General features: G+C 37.0%; 1 protein-coding gene across 2 annotated transcripts in view; it reads right to left on the reverse strand.

The window, feature by feature from the left end:
• Window positions 1-23,977, reverse strand: part of LOC133526330 (protein gustavus) — a 91,813-nt gene extending 67,836 nt beyond the window's left edge. The window contains exons 1-2 of one of the 2 annotated variants that reach the window (XM_061862889.1): window positions 9,472-9,718; window positions 8,920-9,118 (exon numbers count right to left, since the gene is read on the reverse strand). In XM_061862889.1, coding sequence (XP_061718873.1) covers window positions 8,920-8,987 — 68 coding nt within the window. In that variant the 5' untranslated portion in view covers window positions 8,988-9,118; window positions 9,472-9,718. Of the gene's footprint in view, window positions 1-8,919; window positions 9,119-9,471; window positions 9,719-23,710 lie in introns of those variants that run through there. The other variant, XM_061862891.1, reaches the window with a different exon arrangement.
• Window positions 23,978-24,366: the final 389 nt, after the last annotated feature.

Raw genomic sequence — 24,366 nt, forward strand, 5'->3', positions numbered from 1 at the left:
TATTGTTCAGTGTGTTTTCTTATGTGCAATAAAGATTAAATAAATAATGAGATTTAATGATAAGGTAAATTACATGACAAAATAAAATTATACATCATCATCATCATTCGCTTGCCCTTATCCCATTCATTTGGGGTCGGCGCAGCATGTCTTTTCCTTCCATATCTTTCTGTCACCCGTCATCTCATCTTTCAATACAAACAACTTGTTTTTTTTTTTATGGTACCTATTATGATATATTTTTTATAAATTAAGACCGGTATGTGGATGTTAATACTTTATGAATATTTTATGACTTTTATGAGTATATCATTATCATCTATAAACATCGAGGGCTCGTGGCATTAAGGTAGCACTAGTGATGAGACATGTTTTTCAATTGCCGTTTCAGATAAGATAAAATAACTAATGAATATCTATTGGGTTTCAACCTACATAGTTGTAACATATCTGTGAAAAAGCAGGTTTGATCGCTATTTAAAAAACGTCAATTGTCAATTTTATGAATGTCATTGTCATTAATTCAATAATGATCAAAAGAGAGGAAATCATTAAAAAAAACATCGAGAACTCCTGCTACAAGGTGATTAGACAAAATGCAACCGTTGCGATGTTTTTAACACATAATATAAACAAACATTTAAAATGCAAAAAGCACAACAGATAATCCGTAGCCAACTCGCCTTCAGAGGATTTAGTTTTAAATTTTCTGGACCTTAAGATAAGGGAGGATAAATGTTTTTGTTCAATTTAGAACAAATATTAATTGTGTATCATATATTAAATGGTTCATTTTTTATTTCTCTATTTGGTGTTCTTTTCTCGACTTGTACCTCACTTGTCCCTACTCGTAAAAATACGGTTACATCACTAGTCTGCCAGAAACGTCGTCAAATGCTACGTAAATGGCACCAGCCCTCGATGTTTAAATTCATCTATAACGTATTTTATGTTACATTAAAACATCAAATTTATTTTTGCAATGGAAATGGTGGTGGTTATTCTAAATATAGTGTTCAAATTGTCGTAGTGTATAAACATATACATTCGATTATTCTATATGTTGATACCTGTATTATGTATACTTTTTCTTTCGTTTTAACAAATCACAATATGTATATTACTAATATGGTGTTCTTTTTAACACAAATAAAAACGAAGTAAAGTCTGGCTAAATTAAAGGTTGATTTTATTTGAATATAAAATAAAACTTCAATTTACCTACGACAAAATCCCAAGACATTATTGCTTTGATTGTGTTATGTTATATTTAACAATACTATCAATATAAACTGATGCAAGTATGAGGATATTGACAATGTTTACCCAGAAGGTACGTTGAAAGGCACTTGTGATGTTTGGGTGATCAAAGTGTGTCAAAGTGTCATCGAGGGCGCGAGTGGCCCTCCCGGCTCGCCACATGTTCGCAGCCGTACACTGAACTCGGCCAGATAAAACGTTGCCGGTTCATGGAAACGGGACGTGCCGCCGCTCCTTTAGGTGCGCTAATGGAACCATGAAGCAAGAGTATATATTTAAACACAAGCTTCGTATTCACTTTGCTCGCTGAGCGCAGGCGAGTCGACGCTCAAGAGAGCCAGTGAAGTTATCGCCTCAAGATCCTTAACATCTATTCATATTGTCAAGACCTTACAAATAAACTGGATTGGTGTGCATTCTGCAAGATTGCGTTCTATAAGTATATAGTATAACACCGCTTTTCATTGACTACAGCGAGTGCATCTCAGTTTTACGCTATGGGTGGGAAGAAAAGGCAAAAGCTGAAGATTCTTTTTTTTTATTCAATCTCTGCTGTAAACAGCATGGTCTGGAAAATTAATAAGCAAAGCTCTTCCACTTTCAGCGCTCTCTGATTTGATAACTCGCAATAAGGGCAAAATAAAGGCATCAAAATTACGAAATATTAAATTTTCCAAGCGATTACCCGCTCCGAACTTGAAAGATTGTTCTCGCAAGCGGCTCGGCTGTCGAGCTCAATGTAGGTCTACGAATTATCTACCCAATTCTTTATGGATATTTTAATATCAAACGCAATTTCTGATACTTTGGTAATGAAGCTGAAACCATTAATAGGATTAGGATAACATTAATATCTGAGACGTCGTTTATAAATCAACATTCCAAAACACTGATGACTCTTCTTTTTTAGGTTATATTCTACGATTTAAAGGTCAACAAGCGACCTAGACACTACATATAAGAATATTTATGCAAAGTTGACTCGTTAAACAACAGATGAAAATATTGCAGTGTAAGCTTTATAAAACATGGAATAACACTTAAAACCAGTAAACAGTGTGATGCAGCTACAACAATTTTGCAACGTAAACAGCCCACATAAAACCAACTCGAGCACTAACAGTAATCTATTCTAGCAAAGTGTGATGAACAGCAATAAAATCTCAGCAGTGGCTACATTTTAGTTGTACATGTACTCGTAGAAAAATGCCATATTCCTCTCCAGTCGGTTATATCGGGAGGAGTTGTCGAGACCGGGCAACTCCTCGGGGAGAGGAGATAGATTGCCATTGTACAACACACTTTGCACTGAACTTACATCCTCTATTTGTCTGAGCAATACGTGATTTTTCTAAAGTTTTCGTTTGCTTTTGCAGACTAGGACGGTTTATTTTAATAGTAAGTAACTAAGTGATTTATGGCGAAGTGCTCGTCTTTGGATCTTAATTCGGGAAACAATTAATGGTTCGTGTCGCTGTATCTATTTAATGTTGAAAATAACTTTGAACGAGATTGTACGTGACCCTGAAATCATCGCTTTTAAACGATTACGTGGAATACTTAAGCTCTCAATATTTATATTATTTATGATCAAATCCTATCCAATAGACACAAGTTTATTTCCTTGTATTAACCGATACTAAACTAACTAAATTAAGTGATTCAGATAAATGATAACGATCGTGCTTAGGTAGGCTATTTACGAACGTGTTTGAGATAGTTTAGCCAGTTACTGCTAGTACTAAAACGAGCGCCGTGTGACTCGTATATGACTAATATAAATGTACAATTGTACAGTCCCGAGGCAGCTCACGCTAAGCGAATTAGACGTATTTAATCGTTATTTAATATATTTTTTTAATGTAGCATACTTCTCGTGCGACTGTTTGTAGTAGGTTTTATAAATTCAATCCCTTCATATTAATCTTACCGATGATAATCGAGAAGGACGTCTTTCAACAGCTCAAATCGCAGTTGTGTGTTCAATAATAATACGTTTTTAGGTTGATCCTATCGAAAAAAAGAAAGCATTGTCAGAAAGTGTCAAGACAAGGATTTATAAAAGGTTGAAATATAAATTATATAAAGTGTTATATATCTACTAGTTTCTGGGATTATCGGAACATTCAGTATGACCTAAGTATAGTAAGGATTTAGCTGTGTTATTTTGGATTTCGCCTAGCCTGAGCGGCCTTGAGCCGTCGTGGTCTTTATATTTCTCCTTTATTTAACGGCAGTAAACACAACGGAGGCCAGAATGGCAACGGCGGAAATTATGTTCTATTATATAAGGAATTTAAGTCTCAATAATATATTTGAGCTTACCTTCCCCTATCGGACACCAGTCAGGTGTGTGAACCAAAATATTTAAAAATAATACTACGGCGATATGCCAGAAAACATACATGCATGGCGCGATTAATATCCATAGTAGTTGAGGAATGCAGCGCTAAAAACCATGCATATTAATGTTATGGCGAGTACGCCACGGTATCGTGATGCCTGTATGGATAGCTATAGCCACCAACAGAGTATCTCCGATTTCGCCGCGCGTCGCGGGTGGTACGTCCTTCTTAATATAAACGTCTCGTAAACGTTACACGACCACTTCAATTCCAACGCCGTGAGCTATGACTACATCAGCCTTTATTTCGATGAGCCAGTGGAAACGAAATGGACGAATAAAAATATTCTTACAGCCTGCAATTGAATATTTATATCAATATAAAATGCAAGGATAAAATATGAGAGAGCGATATAAACCATAAAAGTGATGTACCGAAGCAAGCAAGGCCAAGGACTTTATTTGACGACACATTTTTATTGTTATTCTCGTGCTTATTGATGAATTCTTGCTTTAGATCAGCGTAATATAAAGCGTAAACAAGCGAAAACAGTGTTATTACTTGTAATGGCAATGTTAGCATTCATATAATAAGGCTTTGGATACCACATTAATATATTATAGAAACGGGACTCAATCTTCGGGATCTTATGTGTAAAAATCGTGAAAGTTTTAAATCAGTGTTTTGGAGACCACATCTTTTTTTTTATACTACGTCGGTGGCAAACAAGCATACGGCCCGCCTGATGGTAAGTAGTCTCCGCAGCCTATGTACGCTGGCAACTCCAAAGGAGTTACATGCGCGTTACCGACCCTAAACCCGGCTCGTTGAGCTCTGGCAACCTTACTCACCGGCAGGAACACAACACTATGAGTACATCTCCTTAAATTTGACTTACTTATTGATATAAACAATGGAAGCTTGAGTCTTCTGTAGTGTGTGTAGAGCTTTCAGGCAGAATTTAGGGCCAGTAAACTTATGCAATTTTCTACAAAGCGTTACATGAATTTCTTCTTTTAAATAATTATACATATTACAATTGTATGCACAATACCCTCAAACAGGTTTTGCATTTAGTGGAAGAAACAGAAATCGCGTAGTTAATATTTAGTAACAAATGTATAGAAATGTAACCAGTTTCCATAGCAAACTGACCTTTTTATGACACACTTGATAAGGAATTGCGTCGTTAACGCTGTAGTAGTAATCAATATTCATTTTGCAATAACAAACGCTCCGTGCAATAGGACTACGAATACAATCGTGTTGACAAAATTTCATTGCTATACTGGCAACTCGGGGCCGTTTTACCAACAAAAAATATACTGAGGAGTGATGGAGTCCGTTACTACTAGCAGTTTATAAAGACGTGGAATATTACGTTATTTTTCATATAAGTCGTATACTATGTTGTCTGGTTAGATGGGTAGAGTGTGGGAAGATGCGTAATTAAACTTGTAATGCATAATGTACATGGTAATGTCATTAAATAAGGTACCTGCACCAGTGCACCACGTTTGGGGATTATAGACGGGTGGGTGCAATCAGTTCGGACGGTTCTTTAATACGAAGGGTCCTAATAACACAACATAACTAATTAACTAGTATTGGAAGTAGAAGTCGGGATAGGTTGTAATAATTCCCATGGCTGTTGGAAATTTGGGCATCATAATCGAAATCAGACCGTTCTTGGAGTAGGTACATTGACAATTTCGAAATTACATATTCGTTTTAGAGTTATTAAGACGAAACGATATCAACCTGTTTTTATTATGGTTTAAATCTTACCCTTAGCAGAGGGCATTATATTGTTATTCTGTATATATTATACAGATTTTGTCGTTTATTGCTGAGAGACACCCAACACCAATAGATGACTAAATGCAAAAGATGCATTATCAACGGAACTAAACGGTGAAACATCGAAACAAAGAAAATTACTTTCTAGAGTTGTTGTTATGTTTCGATTTTAGGGGCGTTTCACTTAAAATCTGTATTGAGTAAATGGGGCTTCAAGATAAGACTCCGCTTCAATCCAGCTTTAAATTGATTCTGTACCTTAAATGACAATTGAATATTTAAGCGCAATAATTCGAAAGACTGTCACGAAAAACCGATGACATTTAGGTTAATGAAAACCGCGGTCGATATTGATATTTCCAGTGTTACTGTTGCGAATGCAACTTATTATTATATAAAAATATTCCCAATGCAGTAGCTAAACGCAGCCGTCGGGCTCGGCTAGTATTCGGAGGCTTTTCAAACGCACCAATAGGAACGCTCCGCATATTTTGTATCGCGGCCAATTAGAAGCACCTAAATTTAAACCACCTTTTGTACCGATCAAATATTGAAATTCACTCTTTCATCATCCTCCATACTATCAACACCCACTTTCTACATTTAACCGTTTTGGCAAGAACCCTTGTAAAGCAGACCTTTTGGAAGATTATATCTAACACACTTCATTATAAATCGAAGTTTTATTGAGTCGTCGAGATCCTCACACCTGCACGGCGGCTACAGTTACTGTTTATTTAAGAGCTACGTATTTGTATGGTTTTATATGTATATATATTTTTTATCAAATTTCTATAAAGAAAGTAGCTACTGTAAGTAATTGCATGATTTCTATAGTAATCTAAATTGTATTTTTTTTCTTATTTAATGCATGTTAATTATAAGATGTAATGTTTTGAAAAGATGTGTCCCGCCGAGTTTCTTGCCGGTCCATATTGGGATACCTTCCTCCAATTGAGGGGGGATTTAAATCTTCTCGGGTCAGAGGTGTAGGGTTAGAGCCGGTGTAGCTTTATTTGACGTTGATAAGCGCACTGTAATATGCCTAACTATCTTTATCTTTCATCTTTATATCGTTTAATGTCGTTGAACATTGCAACTAGAGTCCGCAGTCCGGGATATTGATTAAATATAAGCTAGAGATTATCCATCCTCGTAAATTATTAAAATGTTTTGAAGAACTGTGAGTACAGTTAATGGATTCTTGATTTTTCATTTAATATTAAAAGCGCATTAGCGGTGTAAATTAGTCTGAAATGTTGAGTAAAACGGGATCTAAACTCTGTTTTTAGTTCCGTGGAATTCTGATGTTTCCTGGTACTGCCAGGCAAAATAATACTCCTTAAACTTGTGGTGAGAATTACAAGCCAAAATAAAATATTGGAAATACATTTTGACATAGTAATTTTTACTTACAATCATAATAACACTTTATTCGTGAAAACAAAAATAGTTTAATTTTAAAGTAGGTACACTATTTGAGACATGAGAGAATAATAGGTATTTTACCTGGGTTGAAAAATATTTGATACAGGCAGCATTGTAACGACTTTCATATATCGTAACCCTTTAGGTTTTATACTTAGTACTATCTGCCGGGCTAAGATAGTCGGTTTTTTATCATCTGTCATCATGTCTGTCACGTTCTAACAAATAGGTAAGTGCGAAAGTGACGCATGACATGACAAGTGATAAAAATGCGACCATGATACCGCCGCAGGTCTCAGCTTTATGAAATAAATGGCTAGTATACTTATACTATTCAACGAAAAATAAATCAAATATACCCCCAAACAAATTGCAAAACTGTTTACGTTATGATGACCCATCTTATTCGGCTTTCAAAAGTCTCAACTTGAATGTGTCAATGTGTATCTCATTTAAATAATTCACCCAAGAAATATAAACTACATATAAAAATAATGGAATTCAAATTATGACAGCTGGCAGAATTTCACGGAACTATAAATCAGAGTTTAAGTATGCAAAAAATTCAAAATTTTATTTTGCAAGTAGGCCTCAAGGGCTCATTTACAAGTCCATATATACATATATAACATTTATAGTAACATCATATAGTGACATGAAAAATACATAATAACATTTATAAATACAACAGCCAATACCTGGGTAAACATTACATTATAATAATCTTAAAATAAATAATTACTACAATAACAGAGATGTATAGTCTCTATGGTTAAGTCTGCATGGTTAGCTTAGCTTTCTACATTAAATGATATCTGCTTGAACAAATACCATAGAGTCCTACTCTTTACGGATAAATCAATTTCTTTTTAGTGATCGTTGGTTACATTGAGATCGATCTTTGTCGTGACATTAATGGATTTATAACCTTGAATTCAATAGAATACGAAAAAAACAGGTGTTTTGAATTTATACCATTGTGAGGGAAATCCAAAGATATTTCAATGCTATGGCCATGAAAAATATTGAAACTATTGACATATATTTAAGGAAAAACCTTACAGGCACTAAGATGCTAGTTCAGTGGTGTCACTCACAAATTCGAGCCAATCGTGCAGTCTAATCTTGTTGCGACCAATCGCGTTGTGGCGTTAGACTACACGATTGGCTCGAAATCGTGTGCGAGACGCCGCTGTATTGGCCCCATTCTTATTGCCCGTAAAGCCCGTCCTTAGATATATGTCAATGATTGAAACAAATGCGAATATTTTTTTTAGTATACATCTCTTACGGAAAGCTGATATGTATAGAGTTAGCAATTACTTCGACAAAACGGTAATTTTTGCCATAATTAATCGAATATGTTTTTTTTTTTTTTTAAATCTAACCTAAATTTACACCATCTTAATAGTACTGAAGGTGCCCTTTTTTATATATACTACGTCGGTGGCAAACAAGCATACAGCCCGCCTGATGGTAAGCAGTCTCCGTAGCCTATGTACGCCTGCAACTCCAGAGGAGTTACATGCGCGTTGCCGACCCTAACCCCCTCCCACCCTCGTTGAGCTCTGGCAACCTTACTCACCGGCAGGAACACAACACTATGAGTAGGGTCTAGTGTTATTTGGCTGCTGTTTTCTGTAAGGTGGAGGTACTTCCCCAGTTGGGCTCTGCTCTACATCTCACAATACAATGGTATAAATAATATACAAATCGCATGCGTAGAGACGGATCAGCTAACAACTTTCGGACCAACCTTCGTAGGTACGGTACTTTAATCCGAATGCATCAGTTAGAAGGAAAATTAGACAAACAATAGAATCGAAATGGTTTCCCCGAAAAGGAAGATTCTATCGTTCTTTAATCGCGTGATAAGGACATGGCGATTCACGTATTTCAGACGGTTTCTTTAGCTTGTCTTTCATCATATCCAGTCCAGGCGTCAAAAAACAATACTTTGTCCAGGCGAGACGTGATGGTTTTCTATCAATGGGGACATCCTGCATGTACGAACGAAGCGTACAATACAAAAAAAAACATAGCTATTAGGAAATTTGTTAACGATGTAGCACATTAAGTTGATTACCTAGTTAGGTCAAGAGCTGCTGGCATTCCAAACTGCACGATCCACCACTTGGGCAGCGGCGTGGACATCCGCTGCGGCGGCGCCCGCGCTCATGCGCCGCTAAGTCCTCGCCGGGGCGCCCAACACCACATTCACACACTATGATGACTTATGACGACTATGTCAACGCAGTGTCATGGTTCAACGCGACTTAATTGACCTAAATACAGATAATGATGACGCAAACTGTGTGGAAACTTAGATTCGCGCCCGGAAGGCGACGCTAGCGAAATCGAGAAAAAATTAATTGTCCCTGTCTAGTAATTAAACGGTCGAGGAAGTGGACAGAAGGAAACGTGATCGTAATGGCATCGACTGACGAACAGCACGATGAAAGGCGAATTGAGAGCGAAGTAATAAAAATATTAAAGCAATAAAAGGGACGAATCGAGAGAGATTTTTAAAACTTTAGGGGAGTCAATAATTAGAGGGAGCGACTACGAGAGAAGTGAATAAGGGTTGTTATGGCAGCAAAGTTGGGGTCGATAAACTTTTGGATTAAGTTAAAATTACAGGCAAATAGTAACTCTATCAATGAATTCTTCAATTTAAAAGCTTGCAGGCGCGAAAGTAAGCAACACAAAGTTGTAATAGTTCGTGTACGGAGATGTTAGATTCGCGAGTTGGAGCGTTAGCGGCGCGCGAGGCGATCGGTCGGTACGTCGCTCCGAGTGGGACTGACAATCGCGCCCGGCGCCCCCGCGCGGCTGCCATGTGCCGCCCTATGATAACGCGCCCGCCGCTCGCCCGCGGCTCCACCGTGCCGCCGAGACGACACAATCTGACAAAATCCATCATGACATGAAAGGCTTCCGCGAAAAGCCTGATATAATACTTTTCTCTTAGAAATAATAGCTCCCGACAGATATGAAACGAGTGCTACACAGGTTTGTGTCGATAGAGCAGAATAATAATGTATCCGACAAACAATACAAAAATAGTGGTATGTAAAACCATAGAACTTGGTGCCTAGTTTCCATACGATTAGTCCATTTGAAACCTCGCCTCTGATAGGAGTAACAATAACATCTAAATTTTATATAGGTCCACTCTCAGTGTTAATTAATTAAATCAATTTTTCTTGCTCTTTTTTCTGTTTTTGTTGTTGTCAGTCAGGTGAATTTAAATGGAAATTGTCATTTTCCTTAATTAAGTTTTATTTTAAAATCGAAACACCGTTTTTCTTTTCGAAACCGTTCGTACCTTTAAAAAAATATTCATTTCTACAGGTGGAAATATAAAATTTGACAAGTTTGTAGGTACGTAAACATAGGGGTGCTTACAGAAATAAACATATATTTTCCATATCTGTTGAACTCTACCTGAGAACGCTTACTTAGCAATATAATAGGTTTTATTCAGTTTTATTACCATTATGATATGACGTATGAAGATAAATGTAGGTAAGTGTGTATATTGAACAACTATACATTTTGATTTGGGTTGGGCGTTTACATAACAGTTTCCCGAGTTGGTATCGTAATTAATCGAAGAGAGTTCTCGTTATGCGTTGTTGTTTCAGTTTAAGTCAGTTAACTGCCGTGGCACGTGTACGCACGGCACTGCCCATAAACCATTCCGATATCCAACGTCACGGGGTCGAACTCGAACCGTTCGCCTGCGTGCAGTTGATAGAGCGCCCGAGGATGTTACGCGCAAGTTTTTCAATTTACAGAGATCACGTCACACGTGTATCATCAACTTACTCTTTATAGTTCTTTAATTTTATTTTTGATTTGAATACCCGTAAAATGCACTCTAGAGCTTGATTATCATTAGGTATAACCAGAAATGCTCAGGGTGCATAGACAAGATGCCAATCGCTAACGCTCCGTAGCGAACGAAAGGCAACTGTTTCTGTCGCACTAATATGGAAGAGTGATAAATAGAGATAACTACGCTATGCTACGGAGCGTCAACAATTGGCATTTTGTCTATGCACCCAGACTCTTCAATATCAATGTTCACAAAGCAAAAAAGCTATTGTACGATTTAGAAATTCTACATAATTTTGCAACTTGTCGCAACTCTCGTGGGAAAAACTAATCATTTGGAATTACATTGTGACTAATGCTAGTTTGTAAATAATCAAATTAACGTTGTGGTATGCATTTAATTGGATAAATCGCACTAATAGTAATTAATTCATCGTTACTTCTTTACCAAGGCAGTAAATGGTAGATACTCCTATTAATTAAAGTTATCGCGGGAACGCCCAGAGTAAGCCAAGGCCGAGATGCTAAACTGATCGTGTTACACGGCTACCGCTGAAATAATACCAGTAGTGGAAAATAAAATTTTGTTATCAATTATGACCCTGGTGAGTTAATCATTTCCCATCACGATATTACTAGACTCTAGATTTATTAAGGTTATCATGAATCTTATTGACATACTATTCTGTAATGACTGTAAGTCATTGCCAGTGGAATTTACTTCGGTGTAAATTTTATATGAAACTGCCGACTAATTGTACAGCAATGAAGTTAAACACATGAATGATTTAATCACATTACCCTACTTTAGACACACCATAAAGTAAACGCAAGGTAAAATTCACAAGTGAATGGCTTAACAGTAATTATGAATGCTCGTAGAGTAGAGGAGGGACACGGCTTTCGGGCCGAACGAAGACCTTCAATGTCACCTTCGTACTTATTCATATTTACCTAGACGACGCATTCAATTAAACCGCAAAGCTGGTGATCTTCCAATTTAAGCAATTTAAATAACATTGTACAAAGAAAATAAGCTTTCCGCTTTGATGCGTTGATCTGGCAAGTTTCTGAAATGCTGGGCTATCAAAGGGTTTTAATCTTCTCGGAAACAATTTGTAACAAAGTTATAACCCCTTTTCGAATAAAATGAAAGTTAAGGTTTGTGTTAAGTTCCCATTCGACACGGCGGGGCTCAACAGTTTGGAACTTCATGTAGAGGGCTTCATAACCTCGACTGCTATTTAGCCTTCGAGTCTACTTACGATTTGAGTGTCGCGAGGTAACATTGCGAAAGTTGACAACAGCCGTACGTGAGTGGATTGTAGAGGAATCCCATTCTTGTTGTCTGGCGGCACTTTGCATTTCAGTTTCCTTTCTTATTTGAAACGCTGGCAACGCTAAATGACTCAGTAGGGAATTCAAGTATTTACGCTGTGAGAACTGGTATTCACAGTAACTATAGTATCTAATGTAGGTTTAAAGCCCCTCTGGGTCTTTGTTTGCAGTTTATGATTTATTTCATTATATGTGAGTGTTCTAAGAATGAAATGGAAGTTTAAGGCGGTTCTTTACAATTTACGACCCCATATTAAATTTCAGTGTCCAGATATGTAAGTACTAGTAGATTTGGTTTTAAACTTTACAACCAGTTTCAATGACCTGTCATTGTAGGGAGGTAGGTATCTTATACTTATGGAGATTATTAACATGATATACAGTGCCAGCCCGAGCACTCGATCAGAGTAGAGCGAGACTCAGTTTTAGCGCCCTTGGTTGAACTTTTTTACCCACATTGCAGTTTCATAAAAAAAAAAAAACAGGCCAAGAGCATGGCGGGCCATGCTCAGTATTAAGTTCTGAAGTTACCCGTCCGTCACGTCACAATATTAGACTGCCCTGAACGGGGGCTGTTAGTGGATATCATGTACACTTTATTTCAAAAACTTAAAAACGATCCAGCTCCGAAGGCCCAAAGCTTTCTGCGTCGGCGCGTTCCCGTGCAAGGCCAAAGGCCAGAGTCGGTAAAGCGGAGATTGGAATCGTGCTAAAGGCTAATAAATATACGCGAGGCTGAAACTTTCCTGCGGAGCGCGTTCGTGGGGGTCCAAAAGAAGAGCTTCAGAAGAGCTGAGCTCGGACAAGAACAAATTTAAAAAACAACGCCAAAGACGAAGCTCCGCATAAAACTGATGACCCGGATCATCGGGTTCGAGGTTCCGGTCGAAGCCAAAGGCAAGGCTTGCAAAAGAAAAGCAAATTGCATCAATGGATAAGTTGGAGTGGCAGGCCGAAGGCCTAAAGTGTCCGATTGCGGCGCGCTTCCACGTAAGGCCGAAGTCAGAGCTGCAGGAGAGCAGAGCTAGGGATTAAATCAATGATTTTAGCTCTCATGCTGCTCTGTCTTTGACCTCGCTTGGAAGCGGAAGTTGCTGGTATACTTCGGGTATTCAGCCTTCACGGGGCGCCGAACTCGACCGTCAGGCCTTTTATTTCACCATCAATTTATTTATATAACACTAAGAATGAAACGGCTCTGCGTAACTCAGCCTTAGGCCTCGGGATGCGCATTTCGGCTTTCTAGGGCTTCGAAGCTTGCTCATCATCACGCTTGCGCGCCTTTGACTCATACAAAATCGCGCCTCGCTGAGACGCTTCGCGCCTTCGACATTATGAGGAACGCTATGCTTTTATTTTTAGGGTTCCGTACCCAAAGGGTCAAACGGGACCCTATTACTGAGATTCCGCTGTCCGTCCGTCCGTCTGTCACCAGTCACTGTCACCGTATCTCATGAACCGTGATAGTTAGCCAGTTGAAATTTCTACAGATTATGTATTTCTGTTGCCGCTATAACAACAAATACTAAAAGCAGAATAAAATAAATATTTCTCTCCAATCTCGAGGTTTTCATCCAATCACCGCGTTATGCAACGTCGGGCGGGGTCAGTACTTGGATGGGTGACCGTTTTTATCGATAATGGTACGGAACCCTTCCTGTGCGAGTCCGACTCGCACTTGACCGGTTTTTTGTGTAGTCTAAGCCTTTAGGTGTTTTTGCCCCGTCGGATAAGCACTTATCCTTTGGGTCGTTTCCTAACTTTATTTTCCTGCAGCTTGGTCATCGGCCTCGCAACGAGGACAATGTGGTTTGTCGAGGGCTAGAATCTCCCCTTCATGGCTTTCCAGCAACAGCACACAACTTATGCATGTTTTACAATTGTACATGGTAGCGTTAGAAACGCTGGTGGCCTAGCGGTAAGAGCATACGACTTGTAATACGGAGGTCGCGGGTTCAAACCCCGGCTCGTACCAATGAGTTTTTCGGAACTTATGTGCGAAGTATTATTTGATATTTACCAGTAGCTTTTCGGTTAAGGAAAACATCGTGAGGAAACTGGACTTATCCCAATAAGGCCTAGTTTACCCTCTTGGGTAGGAAGGTCGGATGGCAGTCGCTTTCTTAAAAACTTGTGTCTACGCCAATTCTTGGGATTAATTGCCAAGCGGACCCCAGGCTCCCATGAGCCGTGGCAAAATGCCGGGACAACGTGAGGAAGAAGAAGACATGGTAGCGTTATGGTACTTGTGGTGCAACTTGCCAGTTCATCTTTGACACAACTCACCATAGTCGTATCCGACCTCTTATTTTCTGCAAGTCGGTTCTGCTTGAATCGTGATCTATATGGATTTTCGAGAGCTGAAATCATTCCCGGCCTACCATTTCGCGCGTATTTGCTCGCCCGGGTAACTTTAAAGCTTTTTTTTCAAATTTGCCATTTTGCGGCTCTCCTACCGTTCCACTAGCTCTATCCTAGATCCAGCCCTGAATTGATATGTATATGTATTGAAACGAGGTGCAGGTTGGAATATTACTAAGAAAATAAATTCATAAAGTTAAACTAAAGTTTGTTTGTTTATGATTGATAAAAAAATATTGACACGAGTCGAGTCGAAACATGAGAGCTCAATCCAGATAACGGAACAGTCGTTTAGGCAGATAACAGAGTTGCATGAGCCGTAACTCACTATGTGAATTGCCTTAGGCCAACCACTTCAAGCGTGACCTACTATTACTCATAGATTTTACGAGTCTAGAGGTCAAGCTCAAGTCATACTATTTACGGTAGAGCTCAGTCAAGATGGTTTAAGAATTCAGTAGCTGGTGACATCATAAGAAACAATTGTGCGGCGATAATTAAAGAGCGTCACTTAGGCCCAGGCGTTAGTTAATGGGTTCGGTAGTAACAATGAGATATAACGACCCACTCGAGGACCTACACAAATAGCAAATTATGTCCATGTAGGTCTAACGAATGGGCACGACGACCGCAAGGTTGCGGTAGGTGGCGTATCCTTCTTAAATGCGGTGATTTAGTACAAAATTAGTTGAGGGATTTTATATTTTAACGTGAACGATATTCATATTACAATAGGCGACAACGACGTGTTGCATTACGTTACGTGTAAACGGTAGAGAATATAAAGATGTCTTATATTCATTTTCGTTACATTCACTAAGAGACAATTTCCTTTGTTACTTGAACAAAAAGCTATGAGACTGCTGAAGAGGGTGAAGCGTGGGGCCATGCAGGACGATCGAATATAGGATTGACTGTGTTTAAGAGCAGGTATATTAAGTATTTACTGTTGGCAGACAGACGATGGAAGGTGGTAGATAAGGATAAAAGAAATTTGTTTTGGTTGGGATTGCTTGCTAGGATTTGTATTATAAGGATGGTTTAAAAATACACATGTCAATTGTGTTTGGCACTTATAATCCGATTAAACGCCATCAACTTGTATATAACAAGTTCTAATACTTAATTAGCATAATAATGTGAGCAACGATGCGGACATTACATTCAGTACTCGCGAAACCCAAAATAGAAAGTGTTCCTTGAGCCGTCTGTCTCGCATGAGCCTCTATTGTGCAGGAAATTAACAAAGCTCGAGACAAAAGTCCTTACTGTCTAACAAGTATCGGGCTTAGGTTGGGCCGTTATGAATAACTCAATTAATCTTCGTCAAAACGGCGTTTGATAGACCCCAATGTCTGTTGCGGAATCTTGCAGAACACTAGTCTTCCGCCTCGTGGCATTGTAGGTACATCGATTTACGTTTGTTCTAACGTTGTTCAATGCCACGTTCAGCGGATTCTCTTTATCCTTATTGACGTTAAATTACTTGTATTTTGGTTTTCTACAAATTTTATAATGTCGATAGAGCGTAGAGTTCACCAGTGTTGTGTTTTGTGAGTTAATTATTATTCTGGAAGTCTAAACAAAAAAAACGGATATGCTTAGCATGTTTCTAGTCAATCTACAATGACATACGTTTTTTCTCATCAAAAAATATAATCTTGCGGACTCTAAAGTAGGTAGAAATTAGCGATGTTGGCAGCTTGAGGGGAAACAAGCAGGTCATCGAGGAAGCCGCATTCTTAAGCTGTGGCAGTTATGGCACGACGACCTTAGGTTCTCATCGCCAAGAAAACACAAAATTACGGGCAAAAATGATTACCTATTGCTATGTGCCTTGTCTAAGTACTTGTTTAAATTTAGATGGATCTTTTTCTGGAGTGGCATTTGATAAGACGTAGTCCTGAACAAGCGTGAATTAGCTTTTATAATAAATTATTTTACAATTTACTCTAATGAGACTACGAAGTACAAAGTGGTCTATGACAAATTGTCTTTCAAGGGTCTCTTCTTGCTAACTATTGTTGTTTCAGTTTTAGAGGACTTAGTGAGGAGAACTAGTGTACTTCAGCGGTTTGTGTGTTTAGATACTCATTAATGATCTGTTTTAAAACGCGTGGTCTTATTACGAGCATGTAACTACTTTTTGAAACATATTTAAAACCAGGTCTATCGCCAATTTATTATCCGTCGAAAACGTCGGAATTAAAGGTAACAAAATAAATTAGCGATAGACCCGGTTTTAAAATGTGTTCTAAACGCGAAAGTTTGGAATGTAACTACTTAATAAAATTTGTCCATCAAGGCTAAAGTAATTGCTATTTCAGAGTCGGGCTGATTGACGTATTCGAAATATTAGTTATTTAATTAGGCGCTTAATTAATTAGGAGCACAGAACGAATATGAACATCGCTACAATTTATTATTCTGTTGGATAATGTTAATTAAGTAATAATAAAGCAAATAAAATTGCTATAAAATAACATTAATTCTACAGCAAGTACAGCAACTCAAATGAGATTTCAGATTTTACTTTAGTACTTTACTTTAGTGAATTTTTATGTTTGATTTGATTTACTGGCAATATTTTAGAAAAAAAAATATATCTGCCATATGTAAAGTGAGATTAAATCGTTTCTGAAAAATGGTTTAACTTTGTCCTTCTACACAATCAAGGTTTTACTTTTAATACAATTACATTATTTTAAACTACCTATTTCATAACATAAAAGTAAAATATGTTTTAAGTTGTTTGTTAACAATACCCGACGCATATGCCTTATATGAATGTAATAAACACTTAGAATTACAAAATACGGCATCTTAGCGACAATGTGTTTATAGCATTACCAGCGTTCAACGATTCTTCTATGACAGTAAAGTTATAGCACCCACCATAAAACCTGTGACGAGTGCCAAGCGCGAGAGAGGTATAAAGATTAATGACCGTCACTTCATAAGACAGGATAGTTACCCCGCTCGGCCATATCCGCACTCTATAAATACTTCAGAATTTCTCAGATATTTTTGTTTATTTCAGAGCGAGAGGCTATTTTAGCGGTAGGTTGAGCGACCATATAGACTTCAAGGCCTAGAACGCAAGGGGTCCAGCTGAGTTTGTGAACCGGCGACGGGTGAATGCCACCGGCCGCAAGTTTTTTGCCATCGACATTCGCTAACGTGATGATCGGTATCACTTATCGAAACCGGATGAACGATATTCGACAAATTCTATTCAACATGTTTAATAATACATATTGACGACCGGTTTGGCCTAGTGGGTAGTGACCCTGCCTACGAAGCTGATGGTCCCGGGTTCAAATCCTGGTAAGGGCATTTATTCGTGTGATGAGCAATGGATATTTGTTCCTGAGTCATGGGTGTTTTCTGTGTATTTAAGTATTTATAAATATTTATATATTATATATATCGTTGTCTAAGTACCCTCAACACAAGCCTTATTGAGCTTACTGTGGGACTTAGTCGATTTGTGTAATAATGTCCTATAATATTTATTTATTATTTTATTATTATTATTATATTAGAAGAAAGACAACACAATAATATCAGTTTGCCAGCAAGGTGCCATAGTAATAAAGTTTCTTCACAGTAAAAACACAAAGTGCTTTACGTCGGTTCTATACTTTCACGCCATAGAAACATCCGAGTTATCTCAGTAAAAAGGAAATAAAGAAATTCTCGGTAAAAGATAACAAGTTACACCTGCGGGGAGCCGGAATAACTAGCTATAACTAGGTAAGAGTAAACCTTTGTTCTTTCGTCCGAGGCCCGAGTCGTCGAAAAATTATCTTTTTACTTTTTTGCTGACACTCACGGAGCGGTGCGGTTCAGGTAGGCTGCCTCGTATAATAATAAGAATAAGCGTTCCTTCGCGAGTACTCGTGCAACTTGAGTCGAGGATGCATCCTCAGGAAACACACGATGTTGTGCAAACGACATTAGAAGCTTTTATAAATGATTCCGCAAAGTATATTCGTAATATGTAAAATATTTGAACACGTTATTAATGTGTTTACAATAAGGTCGTGTTCTGTTTGTTTGTTATTTAGCATCTTTTTCGCTCATGTTTCTTATGCTTACGACAAATTGCTAGAAGCTGAACAGCGTAGTCAGATTCCAAGGGTGTTACTAATACAATCCTGGTACATCTCAAAAAAATATGCCCATCATGAAATAGAAAATATGTATTAAGTTCACATGCACATAGTGTTTAGCTTTTACAGACACTAGCGACCCGCCCCGGCTTCGCGCGGGTTTATCAAATTATACACCTAAACCTTTTTAAAGAATCTATTAATAGGTGAAAATCCCGTGAAAATCAGTTCAGTCGTTTTTGAGTTTATCGCGAATATACAGACAGGCAGACGCGGCGGGGGGCATGGTTTTATAAGGTGTATTAATAAATGTATAGAAGTGGAAAGAAGTCTTCAACTGCTTATCTTTCCTCCTCCTTCCACTTTTGTGCAGAATTGCGTTTCTTTTTTTATAAGAACGGTAAAAGCTAAAAAAACTGTTAATGAACGATATAATATATATATTTTTAATCTCTCTATCAGTGTTCATGACTTCATCTTCTTTCCGTGCCTCTCAAGCCCCAGGTCGGTCGATCCTGGGTTGTCTCTTTGTTCATCTGGGTCTGTTTCAAATCCATTATGTCAGTGTTCATGTGTTTTGTACATTTTGAAAGGCAGGCAGGTATTAAAGGAATACATACTAACCGTTTGACCGGACCATAATCATTGTTCAAGTTTAAACATAAGCCATTATATTCAAATCACTTATTAAGGAGATAATAACCATTGTAGTAGGTAACTTCTTAAGTATGTGACATTTAGTCAGACACAGAACTCATGTGATCCCATAAGTGTTGTGTTTTTACCGATTTTGATACGTATCCTTTTCAGATAAACTTTCCCTTACTTATGTATATGTGTAGTATACGAATGGATATATTTTTGGAGCGCACTCTCCTTTGTGTGGGGTATTGTTGAAGAGGTCTTTACAAATCTCTGTAACATTTTCTTCGGGAAATTTTGGAAGTTACGGAGGGGCGTTTTAAATTTAATATTATGTCTGTGGAACCCAAAATGTTACATCTCATTTAGTGCTTTTTCCTCAATTCAAATCGTCTTTTATTCTAAAATTTACGTAATGCACACGTACTATCATTTTAATTCCTCTAAAATGATAGTAACAAGAGATCGCAAGGTGAAAGTAAAGGGATAATTTTATCATCCGATGATTATTGTTCTTTGTTTTGTATATTATAGGAAAATAGGAGGTGTATTATCATTGCAACATTTGTAACAAAAGTCGTTGTAAAGCACGTTATGCTTTAAAGCAAAGTTGAACTTGCCAATATACAAGTGATATCGTGACGGATATTTGCTATCTTCTGCCAGCAATTTCATTTACGGAAATTTATATTTCCCGAAAAATTTACTGTGTTCAATTTCGAGTTTACAATAGGCCCCTGTTTCATAATTGTGACAATTGTCACTTGACTATGATAATTCGCCGTACATTGCTGATCCAACAAATATGTATTGACGCTACAGACTTAATTTACTTACTTATCGACCCGGAACTGTCTATAAAATTATGAGTGTTAGGTGTCAATCGTCAGCATGGTGAAATAGGCGCCAGGTGTCACTAGAGCCATCAAATTGCTTCAATAATAGGTACTATAAGTAGGTATAACTTTTCAATGAAAACACTTTTTGCAAGAAGGGCAAGGCACTTAGTTGCTAATAATACAATACCTTGAAACTATCATGAAACACTGTCAGTTATTCTTCCATTTACCTGAAACAAGAATTAATTATTTAATGCATTGCACATTGTTCTTGTTATGATTGACAGATCATTGTCATTCATGCACTGCATTAAAATCGTGAAGCCCGTGGTTGTATAGGTGTTCTGAGGGATATTTTGCCACCACCATAGTGAGGTGCAGGTTATTGTTTGTCTCAATAAATATCATAATTTTGTCAAAATTTGATTGGCACGACAATGGCACTTTACGAGACACTGCACCTACTTAATCTTTCTAGTTTAACCCGTTGGTTGACTGGTAGAGAATGCCTTAAGGCATTAAGTCCACCATTTGTGTGTTCATGTATTGTGCAAAAAAAAATGGCAGTCACATAATCATTTATGTTGATTGTGTTTTTTAACTTTTCTATACTTTCTTCACTAGGTATACCTACATATACTATACTGCCAATTCTATTACACCTGCAATAACATTAAAACCCCTCAATTGAAGTTACTGTTGTCTGACAAAAAATGCACTAATTGCATTTGAATTTTGAATTTGAATCGTGGCTTTTATACAATTTGGTATGTTAAAATAAAGATATATCTGATTAGGAATGAATCATTCATCAAGTGGCCTGCACTTTTGCAGCTGGGTGTACCTTCTCACACAGTAAGCAACAGAAGAGTGCAGGCCAAGTGTCTAATATGATTTGCACACTTTTATTCTGAGTAAAGCTGTGGTTAGGTAATTTTGAACATTTGGCCACTCCTAGCCCTTCTGCAGAATGTACAGTAAGAGTAGGCATGTGCCTGGTAGTGAACTGGTGATGATGGTAATAATTTGTCAAAGAAAAACTCATTTAGGTATGAGTAATTGAGTGATGTACAGACCTCGGACAGAGTGAGCCATTTTTACGTCATTAATGTCAAGTGTAGATGTTAATATAGATATGCCTCAAGATGAAATATTAAAAAGGATTCATGAATAATAATTAAACAAAAATGACAGTGCATTATGTACAAAACGAGTAAGTATTATTTATTTATTCAAATTTTTCTTTGTTATTGGTTATTGTAATAAAGAACTATAATTTTTTCTAGATTTTCAATTTTTAACGCACTTCTTCTTGAGTTTAATATCCACTTATAGATGGAAAAAGACCTTTCTACTTCCACTGAAGTGAGCGGAGTGAAGTTGTACATTAAAATACCGTCCACATCTGTTCCTTCCGAAATTTTTTCAGCATAGTCCCTAAACAGATCTAAGTCTGGGTTTCTAGCTATGACGTCTTCTAATTTCTGACTGACAGAAGCAGACGAAGACCAGCTTATAAAATAATATGCTTATCATTTAAAGAGGCTTGCTATACAATTAATTTGTTTTGCTAGTTATGTAAAGATCTGAATAGAATAATTTAATTCGTTATTCAATTACATCACATCTGCCATTGAATGACTACGTAGGTATGTCCATATTATGCAAACTCTTAAAACAGCTCACCCTGTCCGAGGTCTGACTGATGTACAATCAGGTGCAGAGAATATGTACCAACCCCCCCCCTGCATAGAAGTTTTTATACAAAGGTGCTAAGCGAATAGTATCACTGACTATACACAACATTGATGTGTTATTAATTGCTATCACAAAACTATGAAAGTAAGATGATGAGACAATTTCTTCAGAATCAAGTGACTATGTAGAGAAATGATTAAAGTATACATGGTGCATGTAAGTCATCTATGGAAGACTTGAATCCTATCAATAATTTAGCTTTCCACATTTCTTGGGCTTGTAGAAAAAAAAAGAAAACCACAGCTCCATCTCGTATTCATAGACAAGAATTTTGGTGCGCCATTACTGCCACCATACAATATGATAGCTTGGAAGATTCCGAAGGTTATTGTTAGAATGTTGAAATGACATCATTAGTATAACAAAATGGCTTCTTAGAACCATTATAACATCTTAATCTTAGTTACAATTGATATTATCTCTACAGGGTCATAGTGAATGAACAATTATCAATCCACACTGCCAGTAAAAAAATTCAGTGGCATTTTAGTTTCCATTTTTCAGAAAATATAATAGAATATTAAGTTTTAATTAAGCAGAAAGTGTTTTTTCTGTTGCTATAGATTATCTAAAACAAACTAAATGAGGGGTAAAGAGCCCTAATGTATGTATTTATTAATTTATGAAAATTTATGTTTGAAAACTATGTTATTATAGGTAAATGCTTTATATAGTGTGTATCTTGCATGAGTTGAAACATATTTGAGACTGTTTCCATTATCTGCAAATTTATTTACATTAGTCTTTTGGTGCATTAGCATATATATCAATTTACAGATATCAGTGTCACACTGATAAGAATTATGTCAATGTATGTAAGGACTTTATGTACTGAGGTTCATACTTTATAAAGTATACAAACATCATTATACTGGGTCAGTCCATAAGTTCGTGCATATGTGTCAAAGTATTTCGACTCCAAACCGGAACATTTTTACAAGAAAGGAATATACAAATTACCAAACAGATGGCAGTTACTTGTAGATAATAATTGCAAATACATAATTGATTAAATAAATATATTTATGTTTTATTTTTTGTTTTTCACATGTACAAAAACTGACCAAATAAATGTACAGTCACTTGCATAGATAACTGACCCTCCTTCATAGAAGATTGTATGCAGGGGAGCCAACTATCTCTGCAGCTCACAGTGCAAATTAGAGTCACACCAAAATAAGTTGGCAGCAATTTTGACAGCCTAGACAGTGCAGGTGTTATTTTAAACGTCAAACTTCTATGAAATTATGATGTTTAGTTTAGACTTGCACAGGCTGGGCTATTAAAATTGCACGCAAATTATCTTGGTTCAACTCTATTATAAAAATTGTACCTCTACCTTATAAGGAACTAAAATATGTAATACTTAAACATGGGCATTGATCGATATTGATAGTTAAATGAACAAATTCGTCACTAGATTAGGAAAGGTTAAATCATTAACAGCAGAACAATGACATAGTTTATTAAGTTTGACACATCTATTTGAAGACAAAATTTTGACACAGGAAAGTTGACTTTATGAAGGTAAATAAGTTAAATAACAACACAAGCTAAGAGGAAAATTGATTGATAAATACACAAATAGTTGTGACGTGAGTACTTATACAGCTGTGTATTGACTCACAACAGAGCTTCACATACATACTATATCCATTATAACCTCAATTTAATTCCTTACTAATCAAACTACCAACAGTATAGTCAAAAACTATGTGCTATCTTCATTCAAAAGGATTGAGCTATTACTTTGATGAAAAATATGAGATTCAAACAATTGTCATCGCCGCTAGAGATTATCGACCCATGTGGCTAGTAAAAATGAATGTTTACTCCACATGCGCCTTGAAATGAATTTAAAACCAAACCAGAATAAACGAAGCTTATAACTATTTACAAGGAGGAAATAATACTTGTACACGGATCGATTTCCAGTTTTTCGCTGTAACCGAAGCGTCAGTAGGAACAATGAAAACTTTTTTACCTTCGTTTTCGTGACTCCACGGTGCCGCTTTAGTTTCCCAGCCTAGTGTACAGTTATTCACAACACTTATCATCACAATACTATCTTATAATTTATTACTATTTCTACCATTAAAATAATAGTTACTTTAATTTTAACAACAAAAAATACACAAGCAGGTTATTGCAAGCAAGGGTTCGGACATGACACAAAACAAACCAATCCAATAGAAAAAGAGAAGGAATAAAAACGCGACGCGCACGCGTTTAGCCAACCACGAACCTCTAAAAGTGCTCAGTCGGTAAAACAGACAACATTAACAGACGGGTAGGGATGTCCATTGAATGCTTTTGTTGCGTTTAAATCGATACCGCTTAAATTTTAAAAATAAAGGTTAAATGTATAAGTTTGCATCTCTATCGATGCCAAGGTGAATCCTTATTAGTGATCATCAAATAAGCTACGACAATATATTCTAAAATCGGCGTAATAAACAGATTTCATTCAGAATAGGTGGTCAAGTATCTTTTGTTTATATTTACATCACTATTAGGTGAAGCAGATTTATTGCTCCTAGCGCCATCTTTTGATTTTATAGCGCCAGTGTCTTTGTTCTTGAAATGTTCTTGAATGTCTAGAAGTTCAAGTAAATGATCATAGATGTCGCTTTACACAAA

This window comes from Cydia pomonella, chromosome 16 (assembly GCF_033807575.1).
Source record: "Cydia pomonella isolate Wapato2018A chromosome 16, ilCydPomo1, whole genome shotgun sequence".
In the NCBI taxonomy this organism is placed as follows: Eukaryota; Metazoa; Arthropoda; class Insecta; order Lepidoptera; family Tortricidae; genus Cydia; species Cydia pomonella.